This window comes from Eurypyga helias, unplaced genomic scaffold (assembly GCF_000690775.1).
Source record: "Eurypyga helias isolate BGI_N326 unplaced genomic scaffold, ASM69077v1 scaffold1287, whole genome shotgun sequence".
In the NCBI taxonomy this organism is placed as follows: domain Eukaryota; kingdom Metazoa; phylum Chordata; class Aves; order Eurypygiformes; family Eurypygidae; genus Eurypyga; species Eurypyga helias.
Genome location: NW_010260872.1, coordinates 53357 through 69352, shown reverse-complemented (window position 1 = coordinate 69352; position 15996 = coordinate 53357). Strand labels below are relative to the sequence as shown.

At 39.5% G+C, this 15996-nt stretch overlaps 1 protein-coding gene across 1 annotated transcript in view; it reads right to left on the bottom strand.

The window, feature by feature from the left end:
• Positions 1-13864, bottom strand: part of LOC104512243 (protein kinase C alpha type) — a gene marked incomplete at its 5' end in the record, with an annotated part of 90559 nt that extends 76695 nt beyond the window's left edge. The window contains one exon of the mRNA XM_010155161.1: positions 13781-13864. Within this exon, the coding sequence (XP_010153463.1) occupies positions 13781-13864 (84 nt within the window). The remainder of the gene's footprint in view (positions 1-13780) is intronic.
• Between the last annotated feature and the right edge of the window lie 2132 nt (positions 13865-15996).

Sequence of the window (15996 nt, the reverse complement as noted above, 5' to 3'; positions counted from 1 at the left end):
TTTGACTGCAGTCGTCCATATTATTTAGTGCAATCCCCCTTTCTGCAGGAATATTGAACAAAGTCTGTTGATTGCACAGTTCTTTTTATTTTCATGAATGGTCCAATCATGCTCTTGGCACAAGAAGATACAAGTGACAGATGTTAAACAAAACTCCTAAAAGTTACACCACTGCTTTCATTTCTAGTGTTTGGTTGGGTTTTTTTTCCCCTTCTGTCCTCCTATCTTTCCTGCTTCTCCAGAAGCATCCTCCTTCCTCTGGCACCCTTTAGGGGCCAGAGCCATTTGGGAGCTATCGGCAATCAGCAAAGGATGCCAGCAGCACGCAGAAGGGTAGGTTCAACTCCCTTATTCCAGTTGCCAGCACTAAACCAGAGCACTGACTTCATTAAATCTCAAGACTGAGAACTGAATCGCAATTCGTAGCACAAGGTCAACATGACAAAATGAATGAACTTTGAGAACAACCACATAAATTTAAGTGTCTGGTTATTAAATTCTTATTTGTTATAATTATGTGGAGTAAAAAGCTTTCTTAATATGTTAAAAGAGGAATGCCATTAATGTGCATTGAGGAATGGGATTTTAGGCTTCAGATTTAACAATACAACGTGACTCATTTACTCGTAACTAGGTCAGTCTGTAGGTACTAACAGACCTTGAAAAATGAAAGTGGATTTTGACTAAGGAAGGATTTAATAAAGCTATTTATAAGAAGAGATAGCCATGTCTTCTTCCTGTTGTGTGCTAGGATTGGAGGGCTCAAATTAGCTTTAATTAAATGCAAAGAATTTTCTCAGGAAGAAATCAATAACCTGGGATAATCCCAGATTTCAAGTGATTCTAGGAAAGTAATATTCTAGATAACAATTCTAAAACAAACAAACAAAAAAACCCACCAAAAAACTGTGACAAGGAAACTAGGAGCTGTCTTCATAAACACTACGTGTATGTGTGTATGGCTACATAACGTAGGCTTTATATATGTTCTTAGGCCTGACTGTTCCTAACCCTCCCAGACATCATTGCTGCAGTCACGTTGCTTTTTAGCCTACGTTTTGGACAAGCTGTACCTGATATCTTATAAATCTCTACTTACACAAACACCCTAAGAGTAACCATTCACTTATGCCCACTGAAGTCCCTAATGATCAAACCATCACGATTTGCTCTTCAAGAAACCAGCCTGTGCAACTGCACCTGCTAGCTATTTCCCCAGCCCCTGTATTCATGCCCATCAGAAATGTCCTCATGGGTTTGCTGGGGAGTTTTCTGGGGCTGGGTTTTTTTTGGTTTGGGTTTTTGGGGGGTTGTGTGTGGGGTTTTTTGTTTGTTTCGTTGATTAGTGGGTTTTTTTAACACTTGACAACGACATTACCTGGAACAAGAAATATATAAAAATGGTGCCACAGTTCTACAAAGAAATGACAAAGTAAATTCTTTCAATAGTGTGGCCACAGTGTTTCGGTGTGTTGTTTATGCACGTTAGTTTACTTGGACTCTTCTTTTGCTTGCTTTCAAAGCTCCCAAAGTCAGCAGCAACTCATTGCAAAGAACACCTACAACCATGCATAAGGGATGTCTGAAGCACAAATCTAGAGCTAGAATATTAAATATATAACAATACAAGTAAAACAGTAAATAGGCATCCCATCTTTTTAGCCTAAATTTTCTTTTTTGAAACAGTGAAACAAAGAGAGAAGCATTGCAAAAGCAGGTTTTACTGAGAAGAGAGACCAGGCGATTTCATTTTCATGACCTACCAGAGTATTAACATCAAGTTCAGATGTGTATTACACCAATTCCACAATTTTTTCATTAGTGTTGGGGATAGCACCTTTCCAACTGGAATGCCTATAGTTAAACATTTGAAAGAGGGAGCAAAAAACTTTTTTAATTCTTTTTCACATGGTCTTAACCCTATCTCTGGCAACACAAAGAGAAGAATATTGACCACATGGACTGCCAGTGTGTGATTTACAATTCACATACTTGCAATTAGACACCAGCAAGAAAATGTAATGTTAATAAAGCAATTAGTTGGATAGGAGAAAAGGCTATCTACAGACCAAAGATCTATCATTTCCCATCTCGTTATAACTTTTATTAAAAAGAATGAAGACCCCAAGATTTAGAAAACGTGCTTTTAAGAGGGATCACAAAACAATCACTTTAAAAATTATATTGCTTTTAATAGCTTTAGACTTGAAATTTCATTTTTTAGAAACTCTTCTTAATTAATGTCCACAGAGTTAATTATCTGCTATTATTGTACTAGTCCTCCAGTGCTAATAAGGTCTAACCTAAATAGTGACTATAATAACCAGGTTTCAAAACCCTGGGGGTTCTGGGCTTTCTTTTCCTTTTTTTCCTTAAAAAAAGAAACAGAAGTAGCCAAAGCTATGCATACGCTTTTTATAACTATTTTTATAGAGGCTTTTATCTCCTTTCTGGTCCATTCTTTGCCGGTCTGATGCTCCTGTTGCCATAGAAACAGACCTGAAGGTAGCTTTGTTACAGATTACAACGATTTTCCCAACACAGAGAAATTTCTTTCAAGCCTTTAGCAGGTACCCTTCTCATGGGGACAAAAAGAAGAAAGAATAAATCCATCTCTGACTCTTAGATTTATTAAGTTCTCATTGCCAGGGAGAACTTAATTGCCACAATTTATTATATGCTATTGCTTTTAGTTTATGAGCTCAGCCTATGATCACTGGTACGTGAAGGATTAAGTTTCATTAATTACGTGGGCCACGCTACAGTTTGTGTCTTTGCAAGGCAATAGCAGAAATCAAATTACAAAAGGAATCACGACTGGCATAGCCTTACTTCAATGGAAGCATCAGGATTTTATTTTTCACTGTAGGCAATGCATTTGGTTTCAAATCTGTTTGTCTCAAGATTCATTAGGTTGATATAAAAATCTGACCCATTTTAAAAAGGAGAAAATATTTTGTGACAATGCTATCATCTAATACACATTCTGTGGGATCACTGTCGATTTTCAAGACAAATCTAACCGTTTCCAAAGGGTGCAGAAAAAATCTGTGAACTCTTTGGATCTCTTAAGAGTATCAGCTCAATAATGGACAGCAAAAATGAAGAGGAACCAAAAAAGAAATAACAAAAGCATGCCCAAGAATGAAACGAAACTCTTGTTCTACATGCAACGCTTCCCAAATGCTTTACCAGGACCAGTTCGATAAACAGAGCTCAAATGGAAAAGGATGGCAGGGTGTGTCTCTGCCCTCCCGTGCTTTTCCTCTCTCTCATCTCTCTATTCCAGGGTGAAAACAGCTTGATAAAAGAAACTTGCTGTCTCCTACAACAAAGTTGTTCTTTTTCCCCAACCCCACCGGTCGTTTACTGGAGTTGTGTGACTTACACCTGGGGCTGTACCCGTGTCACTCAGCAGTGATCAGCAAATTTCTCCCAGCACCCCAAGGAAACAGCTACCAATAATTTCTGAAGATAGGTGTGCTCTCTGGTGACACATTCTGGAATTAGTTGTAGCATATGGGATCTACAGTGCTTTTCAGAATTAGCCCACTCAGTTTATTCCAAATTAAGGTTTAATCTAATTTTGGTGTTAAAAACTGCCACCTCGAAAAACAGACAGTGCTAAAAGCGTTTGGCGTTCTGCAAGGTTTTCTCAGTGGTCTGTGACTGTGTTTGTTCCTTTGAGCTACTAAGTTCAGTGTGTGATAATCAGACTTTTTTTTAAACACACATGATTGTGGGGGTGGGACCTGATAGAAATGTCTATGGTACATTTTACACATGACATCTCATGAAAGAAAATAGTTTATTGGTAAGTCTTAAGCATTCTTTCTCCCTAACCCCCAATATCATATCACCATATTTACTTACAATTTAAGGATTGACACAGCGAACTTATGAGAAAGAAATAATGGAATTCAACTTAAATTGCACAATTAAATACAGTCAATAATTGGAAAATAAGGGCTGTTGCAATAACGTCAACTTCAATTTGGGGAATCAGAAGAAGTTTTGATTGTGAAATCAGCACCCAGCAGATCGCTTATTCGGTTGTCGTTACTGCCACTGAAAGTGCAACCCTATCAACACGGTTTCTTTTTACTTCTGGGAATAACTTTGCTGAGAATTCTCCTTTTACAATATCACTGCCTAATTGTTCTCCAATGCCAACTTCTGAAAATCATGAATATTTTTAGATTCATCATTTATATAAATTTCCTAACTCTCTCAGCAGCACTGTTCCTGTTTAACTATTAACTCTTACAGGGACCATCTACATTACACTGTGCACTGCACAGCAGAAGCCTAGAAAAGAAAAATATGAATCCTAATTTTTTATCATACAGTTATTCAACACTTGAATTGGTTTCAATTGGGAAAATAAATAATATAGTCTTTATAAAGAAGAGCTTTCAAAAGCTATGAACTTTCAAAGCTCAAGAGCCGATAGCAAGAAACCAGTTAACCTATAAACCTAACTGAAAGACTCGCGGGCGGCAACGGCAGACCTGAGGGAACGCGAGCATCGCGCCCTGCGCAGGCAGTCACCATCACACCTCCTGGAAGCGCAGTGTGTACGGGGAGGGTTCATACGGCTCTTTTTAATACAGCAGGAAAAATGTTTCCATGCATCTTCTGCAGATGGGCAAACTTAAGAGAGCCAGTTCCAGGGCTGCGCCGTAGGGCAGAGAGAAGGGGTGGGAACTGGAAGTAGTTACAAATGTTCATGAGCCTCTTCCTTTTAATTTAATTCTGTTTTTCCTGAGGATCATTCACTCTACCGTAAAAGCCATTTTAAGAAGGAGCCCGCGCTTTAATTTAGGAATAGAAGGTACAAATGTTTTCTCAGAAGATAAGTGCAAACATGTTCCGGTACCTGAACTGCTTTCAGCTAAGCTGGGAAGCTGGTTCCGACTGCTTCAACGAGGCGTTTAGGCGAGCAGTGGCACGAACACCTCTGCACAGCCGGCTACGAGCAGTCAACACCTGCCGCGAAGCAGCAAACAAGCTGAGCACGGGCACCCAGCAGAACACCCACGGGCAGGTGAGGAGCATCTCTGCGCGCAGGCAGCGCCCGCCGACTGCAGAGGAACATACGGAGGGGACAGTGACATATTGCCGGATTTTCTGTACGGAGAGGGGTGGGAAAAGAGCCCTGGGGTTCTGAGGGAGCTGGTAAGGGGAGACGAATGCCAAGGGACACGAGACACTGTCCCAGTTGAAGTGTGCTTGGAGGAAACTGAGGCACGTCCCCCCTGCCACATACCTGAACCTCCTTCGGCTGCCGGCTCCATGTACGTGGAATAGACACTCCACACATGCAGAGACCTTTTGGGTAGATTTCCTTCTTTAATTTCGCTCGCTTCTATTAAGAGGAGCCTCACCTCAGGACTGATTCTGTCTGAACTGAAATTTCATTGCCAAGATACTCAAATGCCCATATTTCATCATGAGCCATTATAGCTGTGCATAGTCGCACTTAAAACTATTTGAAAAAATTAGAGAAGTTACGTAAGCAAGTTTTCCATACAGCTGACTTCTAGAGCTTTGAAGCCAAAACCATAAGCATGTATACTTTATTTCTCCATAAACTACTTTTCACACTCTGCAGAGACTCAGAAGTCAGGGTAATCCCAAATAAAATACTTATTTTTGTAATAAAAATATGCTTGCTGTCCTGTAAAATTTGTTTTAAAGTACTTATTGCATTGACTCTGACCTTGTTTATTTTGGTAACCTATGACTAGCTTGGGAAAGGGGAGTAGGAATGTAGTAAACAACTTGAGAATTCTGAAGAAATATGTTTGCATTGTCATTGTTTTACAGTAAATATTGCCTACTGTCCCGACCTAATAATGCCTATTGTAAACAAAGTCAGCGGGATTAATAATTTTCGTAATTATCAAACATAGACATGCAAACACATTGTGTTGGTATCTCAGTCTGTAAATAGAGGGGGCTTTGTATTTTCCTGGTTAGGTTTTAAGAGCTGTTTAAGAATAATTTTGAAAAATTCATACAGGCGTCTCTTTAAGAGAACATTTTTGCTAATCTGGCAAGTGGTAAACCTTGTATCTTGCAGATCTTCTTGCCTTTGTGTATCTTTTCCGATTTAAGGGAGAAGATTTTTATTTTAATTAAAAAGAAAATATTTGTAGGACAAATATGCCTATTAGGTGAAATTCAGGATTAGCAATTAAAAAAAACCCTTCGTGGGTGTAATATTTGTCACTGATGCTTGTTTGTTGCTCAGGTCACTCCTGATGCCAAACACAGATAAGAGCTGCTTTTCACTGTAAAAACCAGCACACGGTCAAGAGCAAATCAGACATCCCCTGCTGCTGGATTTCATTATCCTTGGAAAAAGGCTGCAAAGCTTTCTGATTAAAATCCCTTTTAAAGTAGTTCTACAGCAAGTATTAAGACTCTGCTTCCAGTTAGAGCCTTTATTTATTTTTTTCCTGAATTTTTGCGTTTTGGGGCTTTTTTGTTGGTGGTGCTGTTGTTGGGTTTTGTGTTTTGGGTGTTTTTTTTTTTTTCTTTTAATTTCCGAAGACCAGCAAAGCAACCACCTTCTTTCACTCTGAAGCCAGCATCCTACATGTAAACAGTCTGGAAGCGCAACTAAAGGCCAGTGTTGGGAAAAAAAAAAAAAAGATGTCAACATCATCTGGAGCTGAACAGAAAATCTGGTCAAGACGACTAAACCCTCCAGAACAGCCAAATCACATTTGTTTACTTCTGCTTAGTATAAAGGTGTGACACAAGGAAGAAGATCCTTCACAGCACTTGTATCACAACCACAACTACCAAACTGAACAGCGTAATACTGCAGTAAACGTGGACGTAAGCACTACCCCAAGTCTAAGGCCAAGGTCAAACCCACTGCTGCCATACCATTGACAAAGATAATTTCCCAATGTGGTTTCCGAGTGTCACTCTTTTCCCTCTGAACTCTAAAATCACAGAAACCATAAAATGAAAAGCAAGATGGTGCCTTGAAGGACTCCTCTCACCTCTCCCCTAGGTCCGACGAGGGCACAGGTAATACCTACAGCACTGTTCAGAGAAGTAAACCCCGAAACAAAAACTTCATTTTTTCTTTTGGAAACCCACTGCAGCAGTTACCCACCACTACACCTCAAAAACTCCACTTGCAAAGTTAATTCTCCCTTGACACAAGCTGCCTGGATGATACCTGGTTACAACTTAACAGACACGGAAAATATTCAAAGGTCATCCTTTAAAGACCTTTAACATTTTAGCTCTTTTCTAAATTCCTCTCTGGAAGAGCTGCAGAATTCTACATCAGACATCTCACTGAAAAAAAAGAGAAAATAATTCCTAACGTAGCCTGCAGGAAATCCAAGGCTTGTGTCCGAGGTGCGCTGTTGGCCCGCACTGAGTTTCTCACCCACTAAAAAACTTGCTTCATTTTCTTTTCAGCTGGTGCCTTCATCATCAGTTCACGCTGATATTTTTTCCCCTCTGAAGCGTGGTGGGTTTTTTTAGATGTTTTATTAAATTGTATTGTAACACATGAAAAACCATCTGAACTGAAGTACTGTCCTTCAGAGCTCTTGTAAGTCCTCCCTACTGTCACCTGCACACAGAGCAGCCCTGCGCTATTCCAGTTCCCAAGCCATGGATGACAATACTCTGCTCCTGCAGCATCCCACAGAACCTCACAGTTGTTCAAATTTCGGCTGATTTGTCAAATGTCCCTAAGATAGCAAAGCTCCCAAACAATGTCAATATCAACCTCAACATCTTTTCCGTATGTCACCTTCAACATCTATGAGGTCATTCACCCTGACAAACGGTCTGAGATGGCTTTGCTGTTTCATTCTGCGCAAGCCCACATCTGTGACTTCTAACTTGGGTCTCTTCTAGGTGCTTAAATATTAAGAACTCACTGCAATTCTGAGGAGCAAAGTCAGATTTAGTCTCGCCTGACTATACAGTCACTTGCTCTCGCTCACATTTTTTTCACTTCTTAATTTCTATTTATTTTGCTCATAAACCTCCTCTGGATTCTATACTGTTACGATCTGAAAGAAACACAGAGATGATCCAGAGATGGTGGTGTCAGAGTTCTTGTGCACTCTATATTAAGATTTATAAACTCTTCCTGAAAAAAAATTAATAGAGTCAAAAACTATTTTCAATTACTGGTGATTTTTTTTTTTAATAAATTTTATGTGGCATTGAATTAGGAAAACACTTTCTGGTGTTAATATTCCATTAACAAAGGGAACAAAGATTTAACTCTCAATTTTAAAGTATCCTATTTGAAAGAAGCTTGACTTAATATTAAGCATATCTTAAGAAAGCTGTGTTACAGCTATGTTAGACTGTTACAGCAGCAGTCATTTTTTGAGGTTGCTCTTACATTTTTACCATAATTTACTCAAGTTTAAAGTGTTTCATCAATGACTTAAAATAGTTCTTATGAACACTGAGCGACTTTCCAAAAACAAGTATTTGAATTGGAGATGATGCTTCCCGTAACTTGTGTAACAGCAGCAGGGTTGAAATACAGGAGCTGTTCAATTCTACTCAACAGCATCACCATGAAGAGATGAGTAACTTATTCAAAGTACAGAGAGCCGTTAGATAGCAGCAAAGTAACTTCCTAAGTTGGTCTTTCGCTAAGACATCAGAGCTCCGCCCTGCCAACTATTAAGGAAATGTAAAATTTTTTGCTTGTCTGAATTCTTATTTCATCTGAAAGAGGATATTGTTCCCTGACACCATCATTTCACTGTGAATCAAGGACAACCACTTTATTCACAAGTGTTATTTTCCTTTTGGCACAAACACAGGCCTTTCAACCTCACGTTTCAGCTCATCTCAGTAAACCAAAAGAGGGTGATTTTAAGCTTTTCTCTCTTTTACAATCACCTTTATTAAGGCATTTAATTTTAAAGTAATAAAACCATAATTTATCCCGTTTTCCAGCAATAGAATACTGTAGCAAACAGTGTTACAGGAGGAGACAGTATTTGTACACCACTATTTTTAACATGATACAGACCACAGGCCTTTTAAACAGCTGAGTACTCAAAGTTTATTAAATAGTTAGATTGCTTGCAAGAAAGGCTAGGAAATAAGGAAAGGTCTGTGGGTAGTACAGTCTGAAATCTCTTTCGTTGTTGTGACTGTATCTAAATATCCAGAAGTTAAAAAATAACTTCTCTTGCAACTGTTAGAGATTTAGGGAAATCACGGATCCTGCCCGTGGATCTCCCCCTTCCTGCAGGGGATCGCCGCAGCCAAAAGATGTTCACAGAGCTTTGAAAATAACTACATGACAGAAATCTCTCTGTACACAATTTATTTTTAAAGTGGTTGAATTCTCTGTTTCGAAAGAGCATTATTTTAAACATATGCCTTGACCTCCCCCTTCAGCCCCAGGTACACATTTAGCTTCCATGGAAATAAGAGTGACATTTCTAAAAATCATGGGTTCCCTCCCTTTGGGAGCCAGGTTGCTAACCGACTGGTAAACCCCTCTGCTCAGAAACCCTCTGGATCCCCTGAGGGGTGTAGTGTGAGTGCCATACTACCTCGCCTCGAGCCAAGTCTATAAATAAGTCCTTGCCATCATGTCCCAGATAGCGCAGGGCCCAGCAGGGATGTTTGGGAACACTCACCTGCAGGAGCCGCCTGCAAGAAATGCCTCCCTGGCTGGTAAAGGCTGTTGTGTTTCTGAGTGGGAAATGTTTTATATACTGAAACGCTTTGCATTCTAACCTTGACCGTCACCCACTGTGGGGCACCTGACTGTTACACTTTGGATCCTCCTTATTAAATAAAACAAACCTAACCCACAATTACTCTAATGATGTATTTGTAAGGATTGCTTCCTTTATGCTAAAAGTACAGTGCACGATGATTTAAACTTATTGTAACATGTAATAAATATTACAGTACACAATTATCATAATTTATAATTATTACTCTAGAAAAATTAATTTTATTAATTGCAATATTACTCTTACAATTAATGGAAAGGTTACACCATGCAAAGACACAGGCAAATTTAAGTATGCAAATTAATTGTGCACCTGCCTGAAATAATTTAGAAAAAGACTTTTTAATATTGAAAAATCTGCTAAATATTATGATAAGCTTCATAGCATGCTGCATTTCAGAAAAAAAATGTACTTATAGCTAGTACTAACAGATTGTACTATCTCAGGAATAAGTTACTGAATTGTAAAAGGGTAGACATTATAGTCAAACATTTCAGTAAATTAAAGTATCACATGCTACAATCCTCTTTGTGTAATAAAACCCACTAATGTAGCACAATTTTAATAAAACATATTTATTTTCTGTTTGCTTTTAATCTTTAAAATGTTTTTGAGATATGGCTTCTGTGTAAATATTGAAAATTATCATTTGGTAACCCAAATACTAAAATAAGGCATTAGGCTGATTTATTTAATCACCAAGGCCAAAAAAACCAAATCACGAAATGCAGTCAGCAATATCAAAGACTATTAACAACCTGCCACATAACAGATTCTATAGCCATGAAGAGATTCTTGATAAAATTAAACGGCCTCCCACACAAATATGTGCTCTCATTTACGAACTTCAGGAGAAAAACCCTGAAGAACCCGTGTTTAAAAAAAAAAAAATTAAGAACACTTTGAAGAGTGAAAGCATCCATTACAGATATAGAAAACCTCATGAGTGTCACCAATAAATTGTCAATTAACAATAACTTTCGTTATCATCTTATATCATGACTAAGCACTAAGATAAAACTGGATTTGATTGTTTTATTCTTGTGTTTTCAGACTACCCAAAGCCAATCAACAATGCATTTATGAACGATATTTAGAGGACGAGTAATTGCAGAGTGTTTAATTGTTCAGACTGATGCTGATGTTCTGGCCCCTCTGACACCAACAGATGGGGTCGACTTTGCCGTCGACACGAGTGAAACTGCATTTCCCCCGGCCTGAGTGCTGCTCCACAGACGCAGGCATCGGGATCAATCCAGCACTGTCTGTAACGGGGACCTTTACTGAGTTTGGTAATAACGGGAACTCACCTGATAGATCCTTTTTGCCTAATAAACTGCAGGTCAGAACTTCAGGAAAGCAGGTCCCGTAGCTGAGAGCACGGTGCAACGTCAGCCCACGTACACCGTGGAGAAGGTGCATGGGGAATTCAGAGAATCGCCCGAATGCCATCCAGTGGGATGCAAATGGGTCGGCTATCCCTAAAGTCACCTGGACCGCAACAAAAAATGGCAGCTATGGCTACTACCTTTTAGAAAGAGGAGGTGGGGGGGAGCAGGTATTGCCACCTGCCTTCTGTGTGGTAGTGTAGTGACAAGAACACTCACCCGGACAGGGGAGACCTGAATTTTTAGTCTTTCTGTAGCTCAAGGCACTTCAAATCCACAAAGTCTAAATTCCCAAAGACTGCTTTAACTACACAGGCAGAGCCAATCTTCACACTTCCCTTCAAAGCTTAAAAAGTTCAAGAACTTTCAGAAAAGGAAGGGTATGAAGGATAATTCCTGGTTCTTGTTCCTGCCTTCACGATTGTTTTCATACAGCCTCCTTTGGTAAAATGCACTAAGGAGCCCCGTGAGCAAAGGCAGACCGAGGACCGGCTTCCTTCCTGCATTACAGGCACTCCGTGAGTGCCGGCAAGCCTCTGCATGAGCTTCCAAGAGAGTGCTCCAACTACTACCTTAGTGCCAAAAGTCTCTTCGACTTCTGCCATAAAAACTGACCTCAGCTCAATTAAGTGACTTTCTTCAAGAAAGCTGTGCTCTACGCTAAGTGCCCAGAAGTATTTTATGTGCAGCCCTGAGTGACTGTCAGAACTCCCGAGGAATGCACCACAGCTGCACTGGAGTCTCCTATGCCCCGGTCCCTCAACATCCTTAGTGAAGCTCTGGCTGTATCCGTGTTCTTTGCACAGGCAATCAGTGTGACTGCTCCGTGCTTGAATCCTGACTTCTTGAATCTTACACGTTGCCTTGATCTATGGATGTCCTTCATTTCTGCTGACTGCATCCATACACAGCAGGGCTCTTAGCTTAGATACTCCAAATCTCGCTGGTGGAGCAAATGATCTTTTTGGGCATCATGGGTCTTACACTGTAACACGTAAGCAGGACAGCAGCAGATGCTGAAAGAACATCTGAGTTGAGGAGCTAAGTGCAAGCAAGTGAACAGGGAGAAAAAGTCCACTGGAGATAGAGATACAGATGAAATAACAGAGCATTTCATGAGTTACCAGCACTGAATATGGAAGAAGATGGAAAGCTGAAAAGAAAGGCTCCAGTTACAATTGCATTTTCATTATCATTCAGTCGATTTTAGCAATGATGTTTTAAGTACTGGGAAGCTGCTTCTGTGGTAAGTGGTTGGCAAAGTACCAGTAATGGAACCTAGGCTATCTCTGGGGAAAGGCCCTGTAGGTCAGGCCTCCCTGTAAGTGGGGAGGGGGCAGGTGGAAAGGTCAGAAGAGATGGATGCTGAGGAGAGCAGTGATTCTGCCACCAACTTCCATTCGCTGCCACAAGACTGTCCGATCTCGCCCCAGCTCAACCCCCACTGCAGCCAGCAGAGAAAGCCATCACAGGTACCACTGCGGGTACCCAGTTTGCTCTCTGGTAACGACTATCAGATAAACAGAAGAAACTGAATAGGGTAACTACACTCTTAACTTCAACATCTGTCTTAGGTACCTAAATTTAGATTATGAGAGATGTTCAAAAAACCCTGTTTTTAAACAGTTCTTCGACATTTCCATGTACTTAAATTTAAAAACAAGAAGAACTTAATATCTCTAATTTTCTAAAACCCCTCACAGCTTCTGCCCATATATTGTTCACTGATCTCACGGCTAGCATATTAAAACAATTCATGAGACGCTCATTAAAACCTAGCAAGAGAAGTCTATGGTGCATTTCATCAGAGGAGATAATAGCCTACAATCTAGAGCATGAATATGTTATAAGAAACAAAACAGAGCCGTTCAGACAAAGAACACTTGGAATGTATTGTTCCCATAAGCAGATGTTAAATTACTTCACTGTAAAGTGGAATTTATATAACCCAAAGGAATGTTATTTTTGTGTGAACAAACAAGATCAGTTTACTTTTTCAGCAGGGCAACACAACATTCTTGTATGTGTGTGTCATCATGAAGGGAAACTTTGAAAGTGAAAACTAGTTGTTGACCAAAAATGCTACACGTATATAGAAGTACCGACAGAGCGAGAGGTGTATCCTGACTGGGATGCTAGCTCCAGCACGAATGCAATTGTTTTGAAAACCTCTCTCAGATAAGCCAGCTGGCTCACGATCAAACTGCCGTCTGGAGCTATAGATCCTTGTGTGTAGAGAGGACAAGGACCAGAGTCAGCTCTGGTTACGCCTTGAGATAAGACAGACACAAAGCTCTGAAAAAGCTTCCGCCTTTCCTAAGAACTGTCAATATCAAATACATCCAAAATAAAGCAAACAAAAATAAAAAGCTGACTTCATGCTTGGGTAAACACCTCGGAAGCATCACATTCTGAGGGATATTGATCTTGGTTACACTATCATGGTTACTTGTCTTACCAAAAATAGATCTTTGAAGTCCCCAAGTGTTCACTTCCAAACAGTTAAAACCCACTAGGACAACAACCATCCGTCCTGAAGAGCCTACTGATATTGCTGGTAACACATTCCCACAGTTAGGTGTAACAACACAAAACTGTGCAAAACACCACATTGAATGTCAAAGTACTTACATCAGTGTCAGGTCCCTTGTCAGCCCCAGGGCAGGAGAAGGTGACAAACTCATGGCATCTTTTGTGAACCACAAAGCAGCAAACTGGGAAGAAAAAGGAAACCAACAGTTAGAATGGCACGTTTTGGCTTTTTTTTTCCCCCATTGAAACAAATATAATTACAGAGGAAACAAAACTTATAATCAAATATTCCACCTCTAAGTCGATGAAAGAAAGCAGAACTGATTGTCAAAGACACAGAAGAAAGGCAGACATCAACTCAACAACAGCATTAGAGGAGATACACATGTACATCTCAAAATCAAAAGCCTCTACACAATGATAAATTTTTAATGTTTAAGACAGCCCATAGTGTTAAATATAGCGTGGGATGAGCAATTCCATGAAGCCAGATTTCTGGAATCTAAATAACTATGTGTAAGAGGAACTGTCAAGGTACATTCAGGCAAGAGCAGGAGGCATAAAATGTTAAGATGGAATGAAACCCATCCTTGGGTATGGGATTTGTTCACCTGCTTGCCTTGGGTGAAGATGTCTATGAATATCCAATATCTTTACTAGTTAATTACTTCTCTGAGAAACGAAAGCTCTGAGTGAAGATTCTTATAGAGAACAAAGTGTTCTCGTATCACAGAATGGCAGGAGATAATGGGAAAATAAGATTAGCTCCTGATTACAATATGACTCCCATTTAAAATTTATGAATGATCTGAAAGAACTTTTTCTTTATGAGATAAGGAAATCTGATTTTAATTTAATTATGTCACGTGACAGAGGCTACAGGTTGTCACACAGGATAGGTCATACGTATCCCCCTCAAACCACATAAAAAGAATTTGTTTGAGTGAGTTTACTTGGAGAAACAGGTAATTTAGCTTTTCATCCTCATTACAGGTTCTTTCTTAATGTTAAGCTTAGTTCAGCTATTTTGCAATTGCTCCACATTTCAACGAAACAGAACAATCTAGATTTAAGATTATGAAAACCTTGAAATAAACACCAAACCATCAAGCAATGAGTTGCAAGATTATAAAGCAGTGATTCAAAAGTGATTCACAATTTCTTTGCAGATAATATAGTCCCTGAACACTTTCAATTTTGCATTTCCAATACATAAAAATACATTATTTTAAAGAATAAAATGGATTTCAACTGATTAGCAATTGCAAATACTGAATTTCCTCAGCTCCAGTGGAAATCAAGTTAAATTCTCTCAGTTTTTCAAACCAGCTCATTTCAAGAGCAGCTTTAATGGTTCTCTTTCCCATTTAAAACATATATTTCTTCACCTAATGAAGAGAGCTAAGAAATAGGTTATCAAGTGCACCCTCATGTCATTGCAGCGTACAACGATGATTCCACCATAATGCTGTGCTGGCCTCATTTACATCCTTAAGTCAGCCGTCTGCCTTTAAAGAAGTCTAATCACCCTTATATCTTTTCTCCAGCTATTTTCCATCATCATCCCATGCAGCAATTGTTTCAAACTGTTCTATTTCTGACATGGCATATGTTTATTCTTTGGGCAAATGGAATAAAACGGGCTTTGCTCCACTGATTCCAGATAAGCTCTGCCGACTTCACATGAGCCAGAGTTCTGGCTCAGTGCATGATGCCCACTTGGTTGTCTAGTTTGTTAATCAACCTAAATCCCAATGAATCCTACAATTATAATTTCGATGGTTTGTTTCTACCCACTGAAAGATCACTAAGTGGCAATTACTATTAATATTACTTGCAGCTGAAAAACATTTCATTTCCAAATTGTTTTTTTGGTTCCAATCCTTCCCCTCTTGTAGACAATAGCCTGATTTATGTTTGTAGGAGTAAAAGAAATTAAAAAAAAAAACCCAACTATTCTGTTACATCCTTCAGAAAACAAAAAAGTTAACTAATTACTTTTGTATGCAGTGATCATACAGCTGCAAAATACAACATGACAATCTACACAGAAGATCTGAGAAGTATCTGTGGAGAGGTGGTGGAGCTGAGCTCTTTACCAATGCCTGCCTTTCAATCTCAGACCCTGGCTAATCCAACAAGCACGTACGGTACAAAAACTCTGCATGTTGGGGCATCTATTTTGGGCAACATTTATGAAATACTGTAGGCACATTCTATCTCTGAGTTGACAGCCTCTCACAGCATGTCAGGGAATGCGTTCAACTAGAGACAATGTTGACCTTGTTTTAATATAAGTGTCAAGACAGACACGT